This window comes from Theobroma cacao, chromosome 4, assembly GCF_053813885.1.
Source record: "Theobroma cacao isolate CCN51 chromosome 4, ASM5381388v1, whole genome shotgun sequence".
Lineage (NCBI taxonomy): Eukaryota > Viridiplantae > Streptophyta > Magnoliopsida > Malvales > Malvaceae > Theobroma > Theobroma cacao.
Window position 1 is genome coordinate 966,026 of NC_142642.1, and position 22,435 is coordinate 988,460.

General features: G+C 34.7%; 4 protein-coding genes across 7 annotated transcripts; 2 read left to right on the plus strand and 2 right to left on the minus strand.

The window, feature by feature from the left end:
- Nucleotides 1-2,604: 2,604 nt before the first annotated feature.
- On the plus strand, nt 2,605-10,409 carry LOC18600806 (protein MICRORCHIDIA 6-like). The gene is made up of 17 exons (XM_018118947.2): nt 2,605-2,980; nt 3,167-3,241; nt 3,379-3,413; nt 3,809-3,887; nt 4,011-4,100; nt 4,216-4,291; nt 4,813-4,891; nt 5,388-5,522; nt 6,188-6,286; nt 6,378-6,479; nt 6,549-6,692; nt 6,809-6,901; nt 8,182-8,236; nt 8,339-8,450; nt 8,849-8,985; nt 9,110-9,177; nt 10,305-10,409. Exons 1-17 carry the CDS (start codon nt 2,605-2,607, stop codon nt 10,407-10,409), a joined length of 1,860 nt encoding a protein of 619 aa, XP_017974436.2.
- LOC18600807 (pentatricopeptide repeat-containing protein At4g14050, mitochondrial-like) lies at nt 10,140-13,172 on the minus strand. Its single transcript, XM_007031481.3, has one exon. It carries the CDS (start codon nt 13,090-13,092, stop codon nt 10,906-10,908), a length of 2,187 nt encoding a protein of 728 aa, XP_007031543.2. The 5' UTR covers nt 13,093-13,172; the 3' UTR covers nt 10,140-10,905.
- A 1,841-nt stretch (nt 13,173-15,013) lies between these two features.
- On the minus strand, nt 15,014-22,244 carry LOC18600809 (uncharacterized). 4 transcript variants are annotated; one of them, XM_018120158.2, is made up of 7 exons: nt 22,140-22,244; nt 21,924-22,056; nt 21,156-21,238; nt 20,796-21,025; nt 19,995-20,042; nt 19,376-19,559; nt 15,014-15,283 (listed from the first exon to the last, which is right to left on the minus strand). In XM_018120158.2, the coding sequence occupies exons 1-6, from the start codon at nt 22,201-22,203 to the stop codon at nt 19,380-19,382; spliced, it is 738 nt and encodes a 245-aa protein (XP_017975647.1). In that variant the 5' UTR covers nt 22,204-22,244; the 3' UTR covers nt 15,014-15,283; nt 19,376-19,379. The 4 variants fall into 4 exon arrangements, with proteins under 4 accessions (XP_017975647.1, XP_007031545.2, XP_088662098.1 ...); XM_007031483.3 differs by lacking the exon at nt 15,014-15,283 and adding an exon at nt 17,099-17,425; XM_088805972.1 differs by lacking the exon at nt 15,014-15,283 and adding an exon at nt 17,099-17,425 and having other exon boundaries at nt 19,338-19,559.
- Nucleotides 15,757-17,878, plus strand: NRT2.7 (high affinity nitrate transporter 2.7). The gene is made up of 2 exons (XM_018120157.2): nt 15,757-16,963; nt 17,191-17,878. Exons 1-2 carry the CDS (start codon nt 15,831-15,833, stop codon nt 17,435-17,437), a joined length of 1,380 nt encoding a protein of 459 aa, XP_017975646.1. The 5' UTR covers nt 15,757-15,830; the 3' UTR covers nt 17,438-17,878.
- Nucleotides 22,245-22,435: the final 191 nt, after the last annotated feature.

Consider the following 22,435-nt stretch of genomic DNA (forward strand, 5'->3'; position numbering starts at 1 on the left):
CAAGCAATTTAAGAATATGCATTTGCAAAAGGTGTGCAACTAAGGTCTGTGACAAATAAATCACATAAAGTTAAAGTAAGTTGCAAAGAGGGTTGTGAAGGTTGTGTGCAAGCTGCGAGTCTAGATGTCACTGTTTTTGTATTAAGACATATCACCATGAGCTTAGGTGTATAAGGAGCAACAAGAATAAGTTGTTTTCGATATAATACATCTTTAAACATTTCGAGGATAAGATATTATCTTAACCAAGTTTGAAGATTAAGAATTTAAAGACATTATGCAACAAAACGTAAGGTGGCGTTTGGTATCTTACAAAGCAATGTGATTATAGGAAATGTGATTGCAGGTAATGTGATTGCAGGAAAAATAACATTACAGTATTTGGTATACAAGTAAAGTAATAATTAAAATGCAGGAAAGATAACATTACAGCATTTGGTTTACAAATACTTTATTGGGAATGTAATATTAATTTTCAGAATTACCCTTATTTATTAAAATGCAAGTTTAATATACTTGTATTTTTTTATTGTTAATTTTTATATAATATCAACTCTTAAAATATATTTTTAATGTCATATATTTTATTTTCAATTTTTATTACAATCTTATATATTTTATTTTCATTTATTTAATATAATTTTTTGTATTATATATTTTATTTTAATTTCTTTTACCTTATTATATAAATTTTTAATTTCTTATATTTTATTTTATTTTGATTTCTAATTCTTATATTATATATTTTATTTTAATTTTTTTATTAATTTTAACTTTACAAAATGTTTTTAACAAAGTAATAAAATTGAAAGGCAAATGTCTTTAATAACATTGCAGAATGCAATGTAATGTGATTGCATTGATTTTGGATTGGAATCACATTACATCCTTAAGTTGTAATGTGATTGCATTACAATCTTACATTGTAGTGGTTTGTTGCAAATAAACACTACAATATAATTTAATTTGACACATTATAAGAAATATACTCTCACTTTCCTCATACCAAACACTACCTAAAAAATATATACCACAGTGAGCATATATTAGAGGACTAGAAGGATTATGAGTCATGAGAAAGGAGTTAATTGCATATAGGAGAATGGTAGGTTGTGAGGTTATGCATTAAAGTTGATGCATGGTAATCTAGGGATCCCAATTAAAATTCAAGTGGACACAAAAAATGCAAAAGGTAGGTAGTGCTTTTGAGGTTTTATGTATGTTTCAAAGCTTATAATAAGGAAAGGTGGATTAAAAGTTGTAGGTCTATTGTATGAGTGGATGACTGCTTCCTTAAAGGTGTTTGCAAAATAGAGTTGTTGGTAAGGGTGAGTATTCAGTTAACTTGTTTAATTCAATCAAAAAATTCCAACTAATCGACCTCTTTTTGAATTTTAATCGTATGGACTGAATTCATCTTTTTATGACAAGTGACATTTTGATTAAGAAAAATAGTTAATCGTTAATTATAAAAGTCTATTTAAATCAAAATAAAAATGTAAAAACTTGATTGAACGTAATAAAAAAATAAAAACTTATTTAAATTTTTTAAGTAATTTTTTTAATATTATGCCAAATTTAATCTTTGCAAGCCTTTAAAATTGCACAATTATCAAGGAGGAGTAGATTTTTATGAGAAAACTTGTCTAAATACAAAAATATGTAATTAAAGAGAATTCAACCTAAACTTTGAAAATATTCTCATAATGTCAGCTTTGATTTAATATTGGATGTTTTTATAAATAAATTGAATTCAAATTTTATCCATATTATTTAAGTGAACATGGAATTTCTATAAAATAGTGTAAAAAAAAATTCAGAGTATACCAACCTACACCTTGTGTAAGAAGCAATACCACCCCTACCAACCAATATAAAAACATTATTTCTGGGTTTCTCTCACTGTCTTTACAGATTTACTCGCTTTGATCTCCACCATTTTCTATTTTCCGTCAACTTTTCTTTACAACGACCTCTTCCTTCTAGTTCTACATTTTCTTTTAGTAGCAATCATTACACTTTGCTTTCCTACAATGAATCTTGAGTCCACGAAGAATCTTACTGGTACTCTTTATTTTATTATTTACCTCTCTCATTTACTATTGTTTCAGATGATTTTGCTTTGTTTTAGAATTTTTTTAATACAATTTTCACTACCCTTTTCTTGATTTCCTCTACTCTTGCATGCATGAAAAGCATGCATCTCGGTTTTCATTATCTGAGCTGGTTTTCATGGGAGCTTGATTTTGGCGAATATGGGTCCTTGGAATTTAAGTCTGTAGTATGTTTTTGCTAAGGGAAATCAAAGTTGATTTGTTTCTGTTGATGCAACATTGTCATTTTGGATTTATTGGTGCACGACTGCTTTTCTTAGCTTCAAGCCTTCATTTAACTAAATTACTTTGTTGACTACATAATTGCTTCGTTGGTATTCATATTTGTAGTCTACGGATACCATGCTTACACTCACCCAAACTGTTTGAGCTTAATGTTCTTTCGTTTCCCTGGCCTGTTATTTATTTCCTCTGCTTCGTTTTTGTTTACCTTTTGCAGCATTCTTGACATTCGTTGGATTTCGTCGTATATTCTTCTTTAGAGCTCAACATGAGCATTTTAAACGTCGTAGATGTAAGTTGTGACAATGTGACCAAAGAGACGAATGCAGAGAGTGGGAGAAAGGACCTGGGTTCAGTTTTTGGACCACCCCAAATCATAGATAATGATCAAGTTGGAAGAGGTCGACATCGGAACTCGAACCTTCAATCTATGATACAAGAAGAAGAGGAGAACAGAGACGTAGAGGCTTGTAGAACTGGAAATAGTAACTCCAGTGTGCCATATCAAGGGGGTTCTACAGTTAATGAATTATGTCTTTCATCTTCGCCTGCTGCTTCCTGTGTTATACCAATTTGTCGGCAATTTTGGAGATCTGGGAACTATGAAGTGGGGGACAGGTCGAAGCTTAAAGCAGCAAAGCAAGGTAATTGGCTGCCACTTGCTTGTCTCAACATATTATATGCTCTGCAACATGTATGGGATGATGAAAACTGATAGAATAACTAAGAAACATAACCATCAGCATGCTTGTATGTACATGCTCTCACCAATATGATTGTTCCCTTATTTTGGTTGTTAAGAAACTTTATTTTATGATCTTGTTTGACAGATGGGAGAAATCAGTTTCGTGTACATCCAATGTTCCTTCATTCCAATGCCACCTCTCATAAATGGGTCTTTGGTGGTACGTTCGTTTGTAATATATGTTTTATTTGTTTTCTTTTTGTAATGTTATCCATAAAATATAATGCTAATATATGTTTTTTTGCCTCTGTCTCTATTCTTCCTTTATGTTTTGCCTTTTGTTGCTTACTTTGGCAGCCATAGCTGAGCTGCTTGATAATGCATTTGATGAGGTAAGTTCCCTTTGTATACTTTTTTATCAGAACTTGTTATAAAATTTTGATTTGGCAGAAGAGTCACAACCAGGTTGGATGATCAGGTTAAGAACATTGTACTATGAAACATAATTATTAGAGGATGTTGAGCTCTTCAAATTCAGCCTGAAGTTCTCGTATTCTATGCTGGCAAGGAGATTGATCATTGCTTAGTTGTCAACAATGTGCTCCTTTTATTATTTTCCTTTCTATTAAATTTTATTCTGAATTATGCATGCATACCAGTGACCTTACGTAATAAAGAGAAAACAAAATAAGAATCTCCAAGAGAACATGGCGTAAGAGCATTAAGGCTTCTCATTCTTGTTAATTGCACCTGTGTCCATGTGTATTACATCGGCTCTATGGTATAGGTACGAAATGGTGCTACTTTTGTTCATGTTGACAAAATCTCAAATCCTCGGGATGAGAGTCCAGCTTTGTTAATCCAAGGTACTTCTTCCACCCACTCTAAATAGTGTTGAGATTTTATTAGGAAATCTTAGTTGTGTTCTTCTGCTCCTTACAGTTTTCTCATTTCAATTTTCTGTTTTCCAAACTGAATTTTCAATAAAGATAATGGTGGTGGAATGGACCCAGAAGCTATAAGGCTTTGTATGAGCTTTGGATTTTCAGATAAGAAAATGAAACATGCTATTGGACAGTGTATGGTCTTTGCTTTGCAATTCTCTCTCTCTCCCCCCCCCCCCCCCCCCCCCCCCCCCCCCCCCCCCCCCCCTTTTCTTTTTTTTCTATTAATTGGTGGATTGTGGAATTTCAGATGGAAATGGTCTCAAGACTGGCTCTATGAGAGTGGGAGCAGATGTTATAGTCTTCACTCGTCACATGAAAATGAGGTCTATTGTCTTTATTTTCAAAAGCTTCTAAAATATTTTATGCTTGACATCCTGCTTCAAGGAGGCAAAAGAGAGGGTAAAACTTAAAAGGATGGGGAAAAGGAAAGGGAAAATTGGTACCATCTTAATACAGAACCAGTCATCTTATGTTGAAATTTAACTTTGGGCTTTCATGAATGTCTCTATTGATTTCTTGCACTGATATTTACTTGGAATCCTAACCAGCAAATTCTGCTCCTTTATGGCTAATATTGCTTGGCATTGCACACAAGAACTTTCTGCTAATTATGAGTCCTTCTTTAATACCTAGTTTTTAACTGTGTATTTTTTTATTCAATACAAGTCTAAAGAAAATGATAAACTATCAGAGTCTGGTTTTGAATAGTGGGGGTCCAAGTACAACTAAATTTCTTATTGACTGGACAAAAGGTTAATATTTTTCATGTACATATGAAACACCTGCTCATGTGCTGTCTGAGTACTTATGATCCTTTGTTTATTGTTGGTATAAACTTGTGCAGTACTATGACTCAAAGTGTTGGACTCCTCTCTTATACATTTCTGAGACAAATGGGTTATGACAGGATAGTTATACCAATGGTAAGTTATCATTTATGCAGCTAATTTCTATGGATATTTGGTGGTCTATCTCCTTCATCTGCAAACTGCACATTGGTAATCAATTCACAAAACTCATGTCCCTGTTAATTATTATTTAGTTAAACACAGGCAAGAAGTCAAGGTTATCCACTTGAGAATTGTCTCCCTGGAGAATAGAAAACTGGCCAAGCTGATAAGTCAAACTTATTTTCTGCATCAAAATTTGTTTTATGTATAGAAATGTTACTTTCTATCAGATAAATATGCACATATCCTGGCTAACAAAAGAAAATGGAGGACTAGATTTGGAGGTCATTAACTTGTTGGAAGCACTAAAGTCACCTTCCTTTTTGTTGATATTTTTGAGAAAATTAAAAGTAATGCTTCACTTCTACCTTGGTTTCCTTAAGAGTAATTTGAGACCTTGAAGCTATTGTACTCGAATATGGTCATTTCCTGCCTTCAAACTCACTGTTAAATCTTTCTCACTACACAGGTGGATTACGAGTATAACTCATCAACTAAAGCATTTGGGCCCATACCTGAACATGCCAAAGAACACTTTGCTTCAAACCTCTCAACGTTGTTGATGTGGTCTCCTTATTCAACGGAAGAGGAACTTCTGAATCAAGTAAGCTTAATTAGGAAATTTTCACTTTTGCTTGATTAGAATCATATATTTGTGCAATCTTTAGAAGAGTTTCCCTTTTACAATCAGATGTTTGTGCAATGACAAATGGTATTAAAATTTCTCTTCACTTTTGCTTAGTTATAGACTTGCTGTGTGAAAACCAAAAAGAACAAAAAAACAGGAACTATCTTGATTTGGTTTAGCTGTAGAACAACCACAACACTAAAAAAAATATATAGATTCTTTTAAATGTCTTGTTGGGCCTTTATACCCATAGTACAGATTGCTGGCTTCAGAGGTGATGGTGGCTGTGCAGTTGAATCGCTGGTGATGAAGGTGATCCTTTACTGGCACTGGTTTGTCATAATTTGGATGGCTGTGTACAAAATGGTATCCTTAATTTGTCAACTGAGTGTTATCACTGCACAAAGTTATGAAGATTGAATAATTGGTTCATTTAATACAGTCGACAAAGGAGCATAGGTTCCTTACTTTTGCCTTGTGGGATTTTGATAAAAGATGTTGTGTATCTGAGGCTTGAAGGGTGCGGTTTTCTTGTGGTTCTTGTTGCAGATGTCATGACTTTCCCACTTTTCTAAAGCTTTATGTTCCATCATGTTTTTCATTTCCCTTGTTTTGGATGATGATGTTAACTCAGTTCTCAGTTTGATGATGTAGGCCATCATGGAACAAAAATTGTTATCTACAATCTTTGGTTAAACAATGATGGGGATATGGAGCTAGATTTTGATTCTGATCCCAAGGTTTCCTTCACCCCTTTGCCTTTATTTCCTTCTGAAGTAGCAATTGCAATAATGTTTTGATGGTTTAGCACTGTGTGATCGATTGTTGCAGGATATTCGTATCCATGGGCACCCAAAAATATGTCCGGGAGGTGACAGCACAAAACAAAGCTTTGATCAGCACGTAGCCAACAGATACCACTATTCACTTCGTGTACGTTTAAGATTTACATCTTGATCTTGACAACAAATTTACTTTTACTTACTCCTTCAAGCTTTACAGGCATACTTATCGATCCTATATCTGCGGCTACCATCGCGCTTCAATGTTATACTACGTGGACAATTTGTCAAGCACCATAATATTGCTGATGATCTCATATATCGTGAGTTCATAGTATATAAGCCTCAGACTGGTAACACTGAGGTTCGTGCTAGATTCTCTACTTGTGCTCTGTCTGTGCAGAATATTGTGCGTTATTGTGTGCTTGCATGTATTGAAGCCATCGATGGCTGCCTGTGGCTGATGGTTGCATTTTTCAGGCTGTAGTTGTTACTACCATAGGTTTTGTGAAGGAAGCTCCTAGCGTAAACATTCATGGTTACTGCATCTACCACAAGAACCGCCTTATATTGGTAAAACCTTTCATCATTTTGTTGCAGCCTTAAACTCATTTGATATGTTTAGCTTGTGTGTCCCTTTTTTTTTTTTTGTCCCTTTTCTTGGATTTGCTTGATTGAATTGTATATCGGACAGTGACACAGATCCAAACACCACTAACCAAATAATTTTTCAAATTTAAATCATGTGAGCTTTAAACGTTGAAATTCAAGTTACCAATAATAATTGATTTAAATTTTTATAACTTTTCTCAATCACGCACATCAAATGTGAAATGAGATATTACAGTTCTATCCATTCAAATCTTTAATATTCTTAGAAAGGTCACATATTATAATTATAATCAAGACTTGCTTTATAGGATCAAGATCGCACAGCAAATTATAGAAGTTTACGTTGGATTGGTACATGATCAGATTCTAATTGTAATAACCTAGATTCAAGCACCGTTAACCTAACAAGTTTTCAAACTTAAATCATGTGACCTTTAAGATTTAAAACTCCAAGTTACTAGTAATGATTGTCTTGGATCTTTATAAACTTTTTTGCTTTTGAAATTTCATGGTATATTGAAAGTTGAGGTAAGTAAAAACGTTACCCCTGGGAAAGAACAAAGTGATTCATGTCTAAATGCTATCTTGGATCTTTATATGACTTTTAACAATCACGCACATTCGATATGAAATGAGGTATTATGATCTTATTTATCTTATCTTTTCAAATTTTTTATATTTTCATCAAGATCATACATTATAATAACAATTTATGTACACTCTATAGGACCGAGACTTCACCAGCAAATTGTGAAAGTCCACATTGGGCTAATACATGCGATCAAATATCAATTATAACAATCCAAACTGAAGCACCATTAGCCCAACGATAATTAAGATCTTAAACTCCAAGTTACTAGTAATGATTGTTTTAAATCTTTATATTATTTTTAGTAATTATATTCATATCATATGTGATATAAGATATCACAATTTCAACTACTCAATTCTATAACACCTCAAATCCACGTTGAAAATTTTTAAAAACCTACTATAGTATATATGTAGAGATTTAAACTTTTACTTTCGAGATGTTTTTCGTGAATAAAATCGTAAAACCTTTCAATTTGAAGGGAGACTGTAAAGTCTCGTCAACTAAGTTTTCTTGGTGACGTAATTCTCTAATTAAGCTTTAACTAGATTATTAATATATATGCACATCATATTAGTTGCATATGCACATCATATTAGTTGCTTCATCCTTTTCTTGGTCTTCTCATATCTTCAATTTGTCCATGCAGCCATTTTGGCATGGACGTAAAACTACAACAGGCAGTCGGGGAAGAGGTGTTGTGGGTGAGAGCTGCTCATGTGCTTAGTCTCAATTGTTCAAGGGGTTTCATTTAAATCAAATCAAATTGTTGTGAGCAGCTGATGATTTGTTTATGGGTGTTGCAGGTGTTCTTGAAGCAAATTTTATTGAGCCAACTCACAATAAGCAAGATTTTGAGAAAACCTCCCTCTCTCGAAAGCTTCATGACCGCTTAAAGCTAATGACACAGGAGTATTGGTGAGTACATTGGGTATCATTGGAACTTTTTAATAAGTCAAAAAGGTGAAAGAAATTCAAATATACTCAGCATTGAACTGCCCCTTACCTCCACCATTATTGAACACCCAAGGAAAATTGTTATTTGGTTTTTGATTTAAGGCATTTGCTCCAATATATAAGGTGAACTTATTTAAATCATTAAGGGTTGGATTGAAGGCAATTCCTTTAATATCATAATTTTTGTAACTTTCAAGATATCATAATCAACCGGAAGTCCTTTATAAACTTTTCTTTTAATTTAAATTCACCTGGATTTGAATTCATTCGGCTCTAATGAAAAATGTCACCTCAAATGTGTCTGGATCTCTTATGTTCTGGTGAACTAACGTGTCAATGGCACTTTTGTATCTTGGCAGGCGTTTGCACTGTGAACTGATTGGTTATAAACCAGGGAGAAAAACTAAAGTAACATTGTCTTCTCGGGCATACTTGCCAGATTTTGTGGTCCCAAAAAGGAAGAGATCTGCTTTAAACCAAACCAGGTCCCAACAAGGTGCTTAACCTATCAAAAATTATCAACAAAGATGCAAATGCTTGAATTTTTTGTTGCTGGCACCAATAAGTTGATGTGGATGACTTGTTGGCATATCTTACAAGTTCCTATTTATCTTAAACAGGTTCAAATATGAAGAATAAGGAGCTTAATCCCCCAGAAACTGATATTGTCCACCATGGAGAATTGCAGGTTTATAGAAATATCTCTTTCTTAAAGTTCAGTTGTGGTGAAAATATCATCAAGCTTATATTATGAGATTAGAATAGGTTAACTGATATAGAATGTCTATCTGGCTGCTTTCATTGTAACTTCTTTTCTACAACTGTTTTATTAATTTTACCGAGTCATCCCTGTGTAACTTAATTTCAACTATTTATGGAAGTAAAAACCATATCCGTCGACGATGATGTTTGAACTTGTCTTCATAAGTGTTAGCCTCCAAGGATCAGTCTGAGTACCTAGGAACATGATGGGATAGCAGTTTCTACTGTTTACCATTTTAGTGTGTTGTCTACACTCTTCAGCAGCCCATCTTTTTCTTCATTGTGAGTGGTGGAAAAGGGGCTTATGAACATATCATATCATTGTTCTGCGGAATGATGTTCACACTGGGTTAATTGGAAGTTCTCAGGTAAAACTGTTTGCTGTGCATAAATGATTCATGATCTAGCAGACATCTTTTCTGCTGCTTTACTTATATTTACTTGAACATGGATCTTATTACTGTTCTCTCCACCCATTATTTCATATTCAGTTGATTTACTGGATGAGGGATCATTATTACCATTCCTCGTCATATTGTGTTGACAGCCTGAAAAAAGAATCAAGAATGAAGTGGAACATTCAGAGAAAATAATTTTGATGCAAAGAAACAAAAGGCTGCGGTCACAGTGAGTAGAACACTTCAACAATTTATTGTTATTTTCCTAGAGATGGTATTAGGTTGGGTGGGAAGCTTTTGAAAATGAAGATAGATAGTTTATGCTTAGACAACCTAGAGCCTGGCCTGACTTGCATCCCAACTGCCTGCCAATACTTTCACAAAATAACTAGTATACATCATCTTAGCTGATTTCTTGCGTGATTTGCAGGCTATTGGAATTAGAGAAGAGGGAAAAAGAACTTAACATGAAGGTAAAAAAGCAATCTGATTGATGCATTGGTAAACCAGTTGGAAAGACTTTTCATTTGGTCAACTTTTGGCACACCTTAACTTCAAGTTATATACATCTGCTCACACAAGAAAAATATATGCACTGCGCAGCCTTGATTTGGCTTCACTTTCATTATCTCATCCTCGTTTGCAATTGTTGCAGGTGCAGCAACTTCAAAGTGAATTACAGGATGCCCAGCATGAGTATAAAATGCTGGAGTCAAAATTACTCGACATGTCTTCGAAGGATAAGCCTGTAAAGGGGTAGATTTGGGGAAAAAAATCTCCCATCTGTGATGAATATTTGACTGTGATCTTCTTACTTCACCTAGCATGCAGCCCTCCACCTGCATGCTCAGACCATTCAACCCTGGTTTTCTTCAATTGAAACCAGGACTCTCTTGTCTTTGGAAACAAAATTTCAAAAACTTCTTTAGCTGAGAAGAGGGCGAACCTTTCCCCTCATGGCTTAACTTAGTTTGGAGGACAAAGGTATAAGTAGAGAGACTAGACACAAGACTTGATATGCTCTGATTTTGCATCAAGAACTGCCAAACTTGTCTCTCTGATGTTTATGCTACAGCTGCAACCGATATACAATTATGTGCCCTTATTTGCAGCCCTTTAACTGTCTGCTCGAAAGATGACAATGCACGTTTTCTCGAAAAGGTAAATGGTCTATTCTACAGCATAGAACATCCTTGAAATCTAGATCATTTCAGCAAGTCAGGGGAAGGTGAGAGTGTCAGTTAGAGAAGATATTTCTAGGAGCCCAGCATTTCAGATCTCAAGAGCTCCAAGATATCATAAATCTCAGCTGATTCTGAGTGTGTTCCATCTTCCGAATAAAAAGAATGTACATGGTTTCTCACCTCAACCCAACTGCAGCCACCACTCTTTTTCAATCCCTTCTCCCTCATTAACTTCCTAATATTTGAAACATCAATCCATCTCCCAGCTGAAGCATATATGTTAGACAACAAGACAAATCCAGCGGAGCTTTTCTCTGCTAGTTCACCAAGTTTCCTAGCTGTTCTCTCTGCTATCTCCTCATTTTTGTATGTCTTACAACCACTTAGTAGAGCTGCTAATGCATTGGCTTCAGGTTGAAATGGCAAGGAATTAATGAAAGCTTCAGCTTCGTATAGGCGTCCAGATCGAGACAGCATATCCACCATGCACGTGTAGTGTCTTCCCTTTGGCCTTATACCATATACTCTCTCCATTTCTTCAAAGAACTGGAGCCCTTTATCAACTAACCCGGAGTGAGAACATGCAAATAGAACTGATAAAAGCATGAGCTCATTAGGAGCAACAGAGGAAGTTCTTCTCATTTCTTCAAACAAAGCAAGAGATTCTTCCACAAAACCACTTTCTGCAAGTCCTTGAATCATCACAGTCCATGAGATTTCGTTTCTCTCCGGCATTCTATCAAAGACCTGCTTGGAGCTCGCAATATCTCCCGATTTTGCATACATGTCAGTTAAGGCAGTGCCCAAGAAAACATCATTTTGGAACCCAAGTTTTACAATCTTTCCATGGAGATCCTTGCCTTTCTCCAACGAGGCCACGCTTGCACAGCCACAAAGCACACTCGAGAAAGTGGGCTTGGTTGGAATTTCCCCTGTCAAAAGCATCTCATTAAAAACTTCAAACACCTTATCAAATTGCTTATATTCCAAATAGCCACCAATTATAGCACCCCAAGAGACATTATTTCGAGTAGGCATGTGATCAAACAAATTCTTGGCTTCATCCATTTGTCTATTTACACTGTACCCACCAACCATAGAATTCCATAAAACCACATTCTTCTTTTCAATTGAGTCAAAAACCAAGCGTCCATCTTCAGTCTCCCCACATTTACAGTACATGTCAACAAGAGAGCTACTAATGAAAACATCTCCCTCAATCCCAATTTTCTTAACATGTGCATGGATGTTCCTCCCTGCTCGTAAAAGCTCAAGGCTAGCCAATGCACTGAGAATACTAGAGAAACAAGAGATAGTTGGCTTGAGGCCTAGTTGAACCATTTGTCGAAAGAGGTTCAAAGCCTCTCGATGGTCACCACTCTGACTATACCTAGCAATAATTGCACTCCAAGAAACTTCATTTCTTTCCGGCATCTCATCAAAAATCCTCCTTGCCTCTCCCAAGTCCCCCAGCTCCACATACATATCTAGTATTGCTGTCCACGAAACAACATCTCTAGTTTCCATGCGATCAAACAGCCTCCTCGCCAAATCAAATTCACCCATTCTTAGACACAACGTTATCAAAGAGTTACAGACCGATACATTATCCTCAAACCCGGTTTTAACTATCAATCCTACAACACTCATTCCCAACTCGAAGTCACCTGTCTCTATGCACGCGCTAACTACAGAAGTAAAAGTAACTTGATTTGGCTTAACCCCAGATTCAAGCAACCTTACGAAAAGCTTCAGACCATGAAAACTGAACCCGTTTCGCACGAACCCACTGATTCCCGCGGTCCACGAGACTACATTCTTAAATGGGTTCCTTTCAAAATACCACATTGATTCTTGCACTCTTCCATGTTTCATTAAACCTGAAATCAACGTCGTCCAGGAAACCTCGTTTCTCTCAGGCATTTCATCGAACAGTTTTCGAGCTTCGCCTAAATTTCCCCACTGAACATTGGCATTTATCAAACAATTTCGGACAACTAAATCAAACCCATCAAGCTCCTTCACAATCTGATTAGCTTCGGGTAATTTCCTAAAATTAAGGTACATTATTAATAGCTTGATAGCTATAAATCTCTCAGAAAAAACACCCTTTTTAAATAAAAGGCTATGGAGGAGAGTTCCTCCTGAGACTAAGCCTTTGTCTGAGAAATTTTTCAATAAAGAAGCACATTTATGAACATAAGAGTTGAAGTTTTTTCTTGGATCAGTTAAGAAAAGGGCTTTCAAAGCAGAGTTCATGCTACGAAAATGGGATTGGAAAAATTGTGTTTGATAAAATTTGGTGGGTATTTATAGGGAAGATGGTTCAATGTGGCGGGAAAATTGGAGGAAACGACATGAATTTTGGGGTAAATTATAACACTTCATTAAAAAGAAAGTAGAATGTTGTGGCATACATATTTTATTTCTTTAAATTCTTCTTAAAGTTTTATTAATTAATAGGTTATGTATACTATATGTTGTACTTATATGAAGAAAAATTATCAAAATCTAGTAAATAAATAAAAAAATTAATTTAAATTAAAAAAATACAAGTAATAAGCATAACCTAATATGTTTATTGAATTTTTTTTAATTAAACACAATTTAAAAAGGATATATATATATATATATATATATATATATATATATATATATATATACACATATATATTTGCATGCATCATGTGGTCCTATGATTGAAAAGTGGAGCTAATAATCATATTGGTTATAAAAATAACCACATCTATTCAAGAAAAGAATTGCTTGGATTTTCACTTTTATTTCAAGATTGAATGCTTTCCAAAAGTTGTATGAATTATATATGACATTAGATAATACATTTTTTAAAAGGAGAATTTTGATATAAGAAAATCATTCATTATTGATGGAAATTTTCCTTCTGTAATAATTCGGAATTTTTGAAATAAATTAAACAACATCAAATGGATTTTTTTCAAATAAAAATGAAAACTCAAATGAAATTTTTGAAGGAATATTTCATCGATAATAAGTTGATGCGATTAATTACTACAAAAATTTTAATTGAAAATATTGGTTCGTATCAAATATTTATTTAACATCAAAGATTTACTAACAATTTTTTTCACAAATTATTTTTCATTGTTAAAATTCGTTGATAATCCATGAAAAATACTTCTGAAATCCATAAAACTTGTTCCGATAATCCGATTAATTATAATAATAACTACACTTTGAAATGATCTATGTTTCCTATACTATACTCTAACTTAAATAATTGCAATAACAATAAGAAATAAAAATTCCCCCTGTATCTAGCTTCATACTTGTATCACTATGCCCACCCAGTCCTTTATTCCTGAAATTCACATAGAGATTGTTGAGAAGGTGCTTCACATCCAATGCCTTGCTCAAATGAATGTATCTCTTTCACATTGATATGCCTTAGGTGGCTGCCCACATGCCAGCCTGATTTTGGACCCCATATAGCAGCTACCCCAGATCACAACAAGCAATGATTCTCTCAACACAGTAAGGCTCCATACTCACATCTCATAAAGCTATATATATATTTACTTAAATTTTAATCGATTAAATGTCTTTTTAAATTAAATTCACTCTCATTATATATACGAAATAATTAATTTTGATATTCCAATTCAAAAAGGTTTATTTTATATATATAATATCATTTAATTATAAAAGGTCACTTTATAAATTTATAAATTATTTAAAATAAATATTTACTTTTAAAATTTTTATTAATAATATATAAAATTTAAACAGAAATAATATTCCAAATATAAACTCAATTCAAAATATGTACGCCTCCAATCCAATGTCTGCGTCAAACCAAAAGAACTCAACAATTTTGCTTCTCAAGTTTGAAGTTTGTACAAAGGGCATATATTTCTTTGAAAAAGATGTTTGGGACCTAAATTATCTAAATGCCTGCCTGCATGTTACCTTCACCGGATGGTCTTTTAGCAGCAAAGCCATCCCACAAATTACAGCAACAAAGAGAAATTGCAAAAAAGAATAAAACTTGATAAAAATTACAGCACCTATTAACTTAATTAGATTATGTAATAATTAATTTGTTCTTATTATACATCGGTCAATTAAATATCTAAAATGTTAACTTTAAATAATAGTGTTAGAATATAAAAACTTGAACAATAAAATGACTTGAAGACATGTTCTGTTAGTATGCAAAAGAGTTGCAAAGGATGAATTTAGAGAATATAATGAAACTTAATGACTGATTGCATCTTGTAATTAAGACCTCCAAGACAAAATTCATAGCCAAACGTGATACGACAACCACCATGAAAAGGCATGCACGAGGCCACATTACTTCCTCAAACGCTGGAACTTTTCGTAGAATCGATGGATGATGCCATGCTATGACCTACCATGCTTGTTCTTTTCCTTCTGTTACCCCCATACATTATCATGTCATTATCCTCTGCCAAACCACAAATTATATAAACTGGTTCACTGTTTGGAAAAAGGGCTTCATATTTCAAGGAGAAATTTTATATTTCAAGGTTCTGAAATGGAGAAAACAGTAAGAAAAATAATTAAACATAAAGCTAGTCAATCGATCTCAAATGAAAAGTACCCAAACATATAATTTAATAGCCAATGCATAATTTTTCTACTTAAAAAACAGAGTTCGAATCTTTAAAAAATATTGATCTCAAATGAAAATCATGCATGCCCCATAGTTATTTTACCATAAGAGGGCCATGATTTGATTGAGATAATAATTACATCCTTGCTATTAATTAATTACCACTTATTTAATTTTAGCAACAATTCCATTATTATGACAGAGATGAGATATTAACTTCCATTAATGACTGGCGACAAAACGTTAAAGGAGCCGTGTAGTCCAATATGAACAACCCAACTTGGCTTATCTTTATCAATGCAAAGAACTTCAAGAAAGCTTCTCTAAACCATTAAACACATTTCTGTTTCTGTTGCAAAACCAGAATATCCTTACCTCCATGGAACCTTGTTCCACGAGAAAGCTTCCCTTCTCTCTGCCTGTAGACTCTGATAACAAAGCAACTGAATTCCACCCACTGTCCTCCTCACCACCTCACATGCGTGCCTTTCACCTAGCATGGCTCTCTCTTTTCGCTTGTTTCCTTTCCACCTTTTCCATCCCTCCCCTTATACCAGTTATCCGCAATGACCTTAACCTCTCCGCCACTGACGTAGGCACTGCCGGCATAGCTGCTTTCGTTGGCTCAATCTTCTCTCGCCTTGCCATGGGACCTGTATGCGACCTTGTTGGCCCACGTATCGCCTCCGCCTCACTCTCTCTCATCACCGCACCGGTTGTTTTAGCCACGGCTTTCGTCTCGTCGCCAACTTCTTTCATTCTCATTCGGTTTCTTATAGGGTTTTGTTTGGCTAACTTTGTTGCTAACCAGTTCTGGATGAGCTCAATGTTTTCTAGCTCTGTCGTTGGCCTTGCTAACGGAGTATCAGCTGGGTGGGCTAACATGGGAGCTGGGGTGGCTCAGTTAGTCATGCCGTTGATATATTCCCTAGTAAAATCCTTTAACGTACCAGAAAATACTGCATGGCGTGTCATTTTTGTTGTTCCTGCTGCTTTCCAGGCTCTAACAGCAATATTGGTCCTGGTTTACGGCCAAGACCTGCCTTGTGGGAACTATAGAGATTCCGGGGAGGCTTCCAACAAGCCAAAGGACAACTTCTTTAAAGTTCTCTTTCATGGCTTGTTGAACTATAGAGGGTGGATACTAGGTTTGACATATGGTTATTGTTTTGGGGTGGAGATCACAATGGATAATGTTATAGATCAGTACTTTTACTATAGATTCGGAGTGAATCTAGAGGTTGCGGGTACGATTGCAGCTTGTTTTGCTTTGACAAACAGCTTTGCAAGGCCAACGGGTGGGGTGCTTTCTGATCGGTTGGCTAAGACGTTCGGAATCAGAGGCAGGCTATGGGGCTTGTGGGTGGTGCAGACGGTGGCTGGCTTGCTGTGTGTATTGCTGGGGCGACTCAACTCCCTGGGGGCTTCTGTTGCTGTGATGTGTGCCTTCTCTGTGTTTGTTCAAGCATCTTCTGGCCTCACGTTTGGGATTGTCCCTTTCGTTTCCAAAAGGTATGATCTAGTACACTTTGTTTGCTATGATGACTTTTCACAATTTTCTATTGCCTACAGACCATCAATATTTTAGCGAGTGCCGTCACCAACTGAAACACCATTGTCTTTAAACTGTTCTAACAAACAAACATGTTGAAGAAAAAAAGTAATATATTTTAGCATTTATTGTTGATGTAAAGACAACAGTTAACAGTAATTGGGATATTACAATTCAATGGTTGAAGGTCACTGGGAGTGATATCAGGGATGACAGGAAGTGGAGGGGCGCTGGGGGCTATTGTGACACAGATGCTGTTATTCTCAGGGAGTACATTCTCGACACAAACAAGCATTTCTCTCATGGGCCTTATGATGATAGTATGCACCCTTCCAGTCACCTTAATACACTTTCGTCGAGGGGGAGGCATTTTTTGTGGTCCATATTCCTTCAGTGAAAATTCAGCTGATGAAGATTATCGCCTGCTCGTATAAGATGAAGAGGGGAAGACATATAAATAATATTTATTAAAGTTGGTTTCAGATGAAAGAGATCAGAAATTGAAAAAATGAGACAAATCGTGTGCTGATACAAACTGGTGACAATATTTAGTAGAAGCTTGTTAGAATGTTTAGAAAAAATTGTGAGAAATAACTCTCTTCAAAAGCTTAATTTAAAAATATTTTTCATTATAATTTTAATTATTTTTAGTCAATTTTTAATATAACTTGACAACAATACCCTTTAAACAATTTTAGATAAATTAAAACGATTTCGATTTTCTCTATTCCGCCATTCAAATAAAAATTTTAAAATTAAATCCTGATTTCTCTATCTTGTCAAATACTGTCCATCTCGCAATCCTAAAGAACAGAAATGAGATCAACGTATATGTTTTAGGTTCTTAGATTTATTAGTTTATACATAGAACCTCAAAGTTGAAAGTTATAACTTTGATAACTTAAGCCTGACTGCGAGCAAGCAAATTAATTAATTATTTATTAGGTATTGTATTACTAGTTTTTAGGCATTGTGTTACTAAGTTTTAAGCACTACGATATTGATTTTAAGTATTGCGTGACTTAATTATTATTTTTTTTTATAATTGAGAGAGAGGGATTTGAACCCTACTCTATAGATAGGAGATAATGCATCAACCAATGAGCCAAATACTTAGGTGCAAATTGATTTTAGAAATTACGTTATTGATTTTAAACATTACATAACTGGTTTTAGGCATTGAGTTACTAATTTTTAGGCAATGCATAAGTCACACAATGTCTAGAAACTAGTCACGTAATGTTTTACTAACTAATCACGCAATGTCATATCAACCAGTCACGCAATACCTAAAAATTAGTAACATAATGTCTAAATACTAGTCACACAATGTCCAAAAATCGGTTATGGAATGCCTAAAAACCACCAAAACTACTTAATTTCATTTAACAAAATCAATAACTTCAAACAATACATCATATTCCACTTACCAACGTAATCAACGAATATACCTACTTGCCGTAGAATGCTTAAAATGCTCAAAAAAAAATTTTTATATATCAAAAGTCACTCCAAAATACTTCAAAATACTTAAAACGTTCAAATATTTTTTCTTTTAATCAAAAACCACTCCAAAATGCTTAAAAGTTTTCCTTTCTGGTAATGAATACTTCAGAGATGAATGGTATTATGAGAAACGCTCAAAAGATATGAGTCGGTTTGAGGCGCGGACCTACACATATGGGTCGATTTCATTAAGAGTAATTTTGTCCAAAATTAATTTCTATTGGTTAAAAACAGTTAAAATTATAAAGATTTTATTTTCAAAAACACCTTATGTAAAAGGAATATTTTTGAAAAAAACTCAAATGTTTATTATCTATAATGTAAATGATCCATACCCCCAGGAAAGTAATGATTGGGTTTATCAAGTCTCAATCTTGTATTTATAGAGGAAAAAGAAAACATTGAAGCAGAAAATACTGCATGGAACTATAATATTTTTTTTTTTTGAAAGTTGCAAGGAACTATATATTGAAGTGCCATCTAGTCTGGTTCACAGCCATTAAGTACAAATAGGAACATTTGTACAAGAGTAATAGGATTTCCTCATCGAATTAGAGGTAATGGCTAATGCAAAGGAATATTATGGGTCAATCCTCCAGATAAGGTTGTGCGTTTCCATTTTTGCACCTAGAGACCATTAAATGCAATCTTTTTGTTTCATATTGCAGTGCAAACAACGCATATGTTAAAAAATAAAAGCATGGAAAGGGAGAAATTAACAATGTAAAGGACAAAGGGTTCTTCAAATAGATTGTAAGCAAAGAACACAGGTAAAAGAATGCCTTTTAATAAACAATAGTGCTTGAAGCTAAACATTAGGAATCCTACCTTAAATAGTGGCTACTTTGAGTTGAACTTCAATTTACCTTGTTATCTCTGTGGTGAACTAGAGCACTGCTCCTGATCAAGGAAATATATACCCAGTGATGATGGCAACGTCCACCAACCACCAAGAATCCCAATTACACGTAACTTCTGGTCCCCAATTTCAACTTTAGCAATGCAGAGAAGCTTATAATCTTGGACTTCAACGTTGCTGGCATGCAGTGACTGCATGGTAAAGTAGTTGTCATTTAATACAAGCAGCTTAAAAGCAAATCCAGCATATTACACCATGAATAGATTCTAGACTAGACACTCATTGCAGTGATTATTCCTGTTATCAGATGACAAATAATTTTCTTTCCATAAAATTCCATTGTTCACATGCCGATAGGAGTTGGAGAGAAATGTTATCCTTGTCAGAATAAGTCAATAAAGCCCAGCCAAGAAGTAAAACTACAAGCAGAATGGTAGTTGGTGAGGCAACTTTAGTTTTCGCTCGCTATTGATGATAATTGGCAAAAAATTCCATGCCGATGACAGACAATTTATTGAAACTAAATGGGAAAATATCAGATTAAAACAAGAATCTTTAATTAAACCTCAAACAATTGTTCTTTAACAAGCATTAAAAGAAATAAAGCAATAAGAATAAGAGCATACCTTATATATGTAAAAATGAGGTTTGTGGTGCATATATCCGTGACATAACTGCAAAATCAAAACTGCAGTCAAAAGGTTGTAATGCATGAGGCACTTTATCAGATTGCAACTTAGAAGGTGAATTCCAACCCAATTCTATAACTAGAAAAGGACTAGAGCAATCATATCAGAGTTCTGATACAATAACAGGGCAATGAAACTCAAGTCGCAGCAATCATCATCTCTAATAAGAAGGCACCCCTGCTTTTCACCTCCCAGTTCAACAAGAAGACCTACTACCTTAGGCATCAAGCAAAGTTGTAAAGTGCTGGGTTGGGGTGGGCTTTCCTTGCAAAAAGGGATTATAGCATCATCCACTCAACTACTCAATTTGGAGTCATGCCTGATTCATTGGCCACAATGTTAACCCTATTGGTCTTTATTGCTCTTCAATCAATCGCTAATACTATCATCCTCGTAGTTGTACCAACTCATTTAAAAAATGAAGGCGATCTGGACTGCTGGTGATGATGATCATCACACATATTTATCAACATATAGCAAAGTTGTATTAGTTATAATTTTCACTTTCACATATGCTCAAAATAAGTATATAAAGCATTTATAAATCTGACATCCATCTTCAGCCTATGGAGCCAGACACGCTGACACCAGGATGCAGATTGTATTACAATCATTCCCAGCAGTATGCTCACAATGCAATACTCTTCAAGCTTAATAAATTAAATCTCCTCATTAGGCTTACTGCTAACATTTAAGTGCTAGATCCAAGCAACTAAGTCAAAGAAAGGATTTTCTAACCCTTTCAACAAAAAGATAAATTGATGAAGGGCTTGGTTTGGTGCTGAGGAGAAAAAGAAGGACTCTAATTGCAACTGCGGAGGGATTATCCCAGTTCACCAAGATAGTAAATACGAAAAAAACAGGCAGCCATAATTTTTTCATTAACATCCAGAGTTTGTGACGATCATCTTCTCCTTCTGAAGCATCAAATGACTCTATATGATAATCATCTACCAAAATGTCGAGACCTACATTGTTGAAATTAAAAACATGCAGGCCAGTAAGAACAAGTATCAAAGGACAAGGAACAAGTATGTGTAACTAAAAGTAATAGTTTGCAATCATGGTAGTTGGTACTATACCAGACAATTGACTTACCATCCATCGCATATGTAAAACGTGGCCAACAGTAGACAACTCCAAATACAACTGATACACCAAAAATGCTTCTGGCATTTCTACTTCCTGGAACAATTCCAACATCAAGAAGGATTCTCAACAATAAGGACCAAATTTCATCATGAGCAAACAAAAAACCAACTATTACAATGATAACCAATGCCTCAATCAAAAAGAAAATAATAATCAGCCTTCAAATTAACTTAAACTGCAGCTTTAGGAAGATTGCTACTTCAAAGAAAACCTGACAGGATTGCTACATAAGAAAAATAGCATGCACTAGCAATTTGTGAATAGAAACACCTACTACTAGAAGCAATTTGATCATACTAATGAGTGCAAAAATGGCTACTTCCATGAGATCTATGGCAATGGCTTCAAATCATGAGATTCAAATTCTCTGAGGTGACTCATCAACCTTGTTCATTGTAGGCGAAAATTCAGTGCCAAAACTCAGAAAACAGTTCCTTCAAGTCATAAACATTGGCATGGAACAATTTTTAATCTACAAACCAGTTCAACAATTACAAATAACATAACTTCAGAGAGAAAATAATCCAGAAACAATGAAATTCATATAAACAAAAAAAAGGGTATTCGTAAAACCAATAATCAATAAAAGCTGCAAGTTTAGTAAAATGGGTAACAGTCAAATTTCGCTAAAATTCAATCAAAAAAGCAAAATTTACATGAACAGGCAACTACAACAGCAAAGAAAAATCATGTAAAAACGAAACAAAACAAAACTTTCCTGGTAAGCAAAAATCTTGAACATATTTTCTGTGTATATTTAGTTTATACTCAAACTTTGAGACCCTGTTTTGTAGTGTAGGTTCCATACTCTCTGCCCATGTTCTCAAAGGTCCAAATTTTCCATGAACTGCAAGGGAAAAAAAACAGTGATAAATTAAAAAAATTAAAAATATATAAAAAGAAATGAGAATTTTGTTAGATAAAACTTACATAGTTGCCGGGATTGAGAAATTGATTGTCTAATCGGAAGCAGAAATTTGGCTGTCCATGCCATCTTTTTCCACCGCTGCAATTGCCTCTGCTTAGGCGCCGCTCTATAGTTAATAACGAGTAATGACAGTACATAAAAAACGACGTCGTATTTTCTCCTTCCAGCTGACAAGGCATCTTTCACTCCTATTGTCCCTAATTGCTGACGTGTGAAGTTGGGATTGGTTGTTGGGTTAAAAAGTGAAAGCCGTTGAATAAATATCCACTAAAATATCTATATATAGAAGTAAAACACA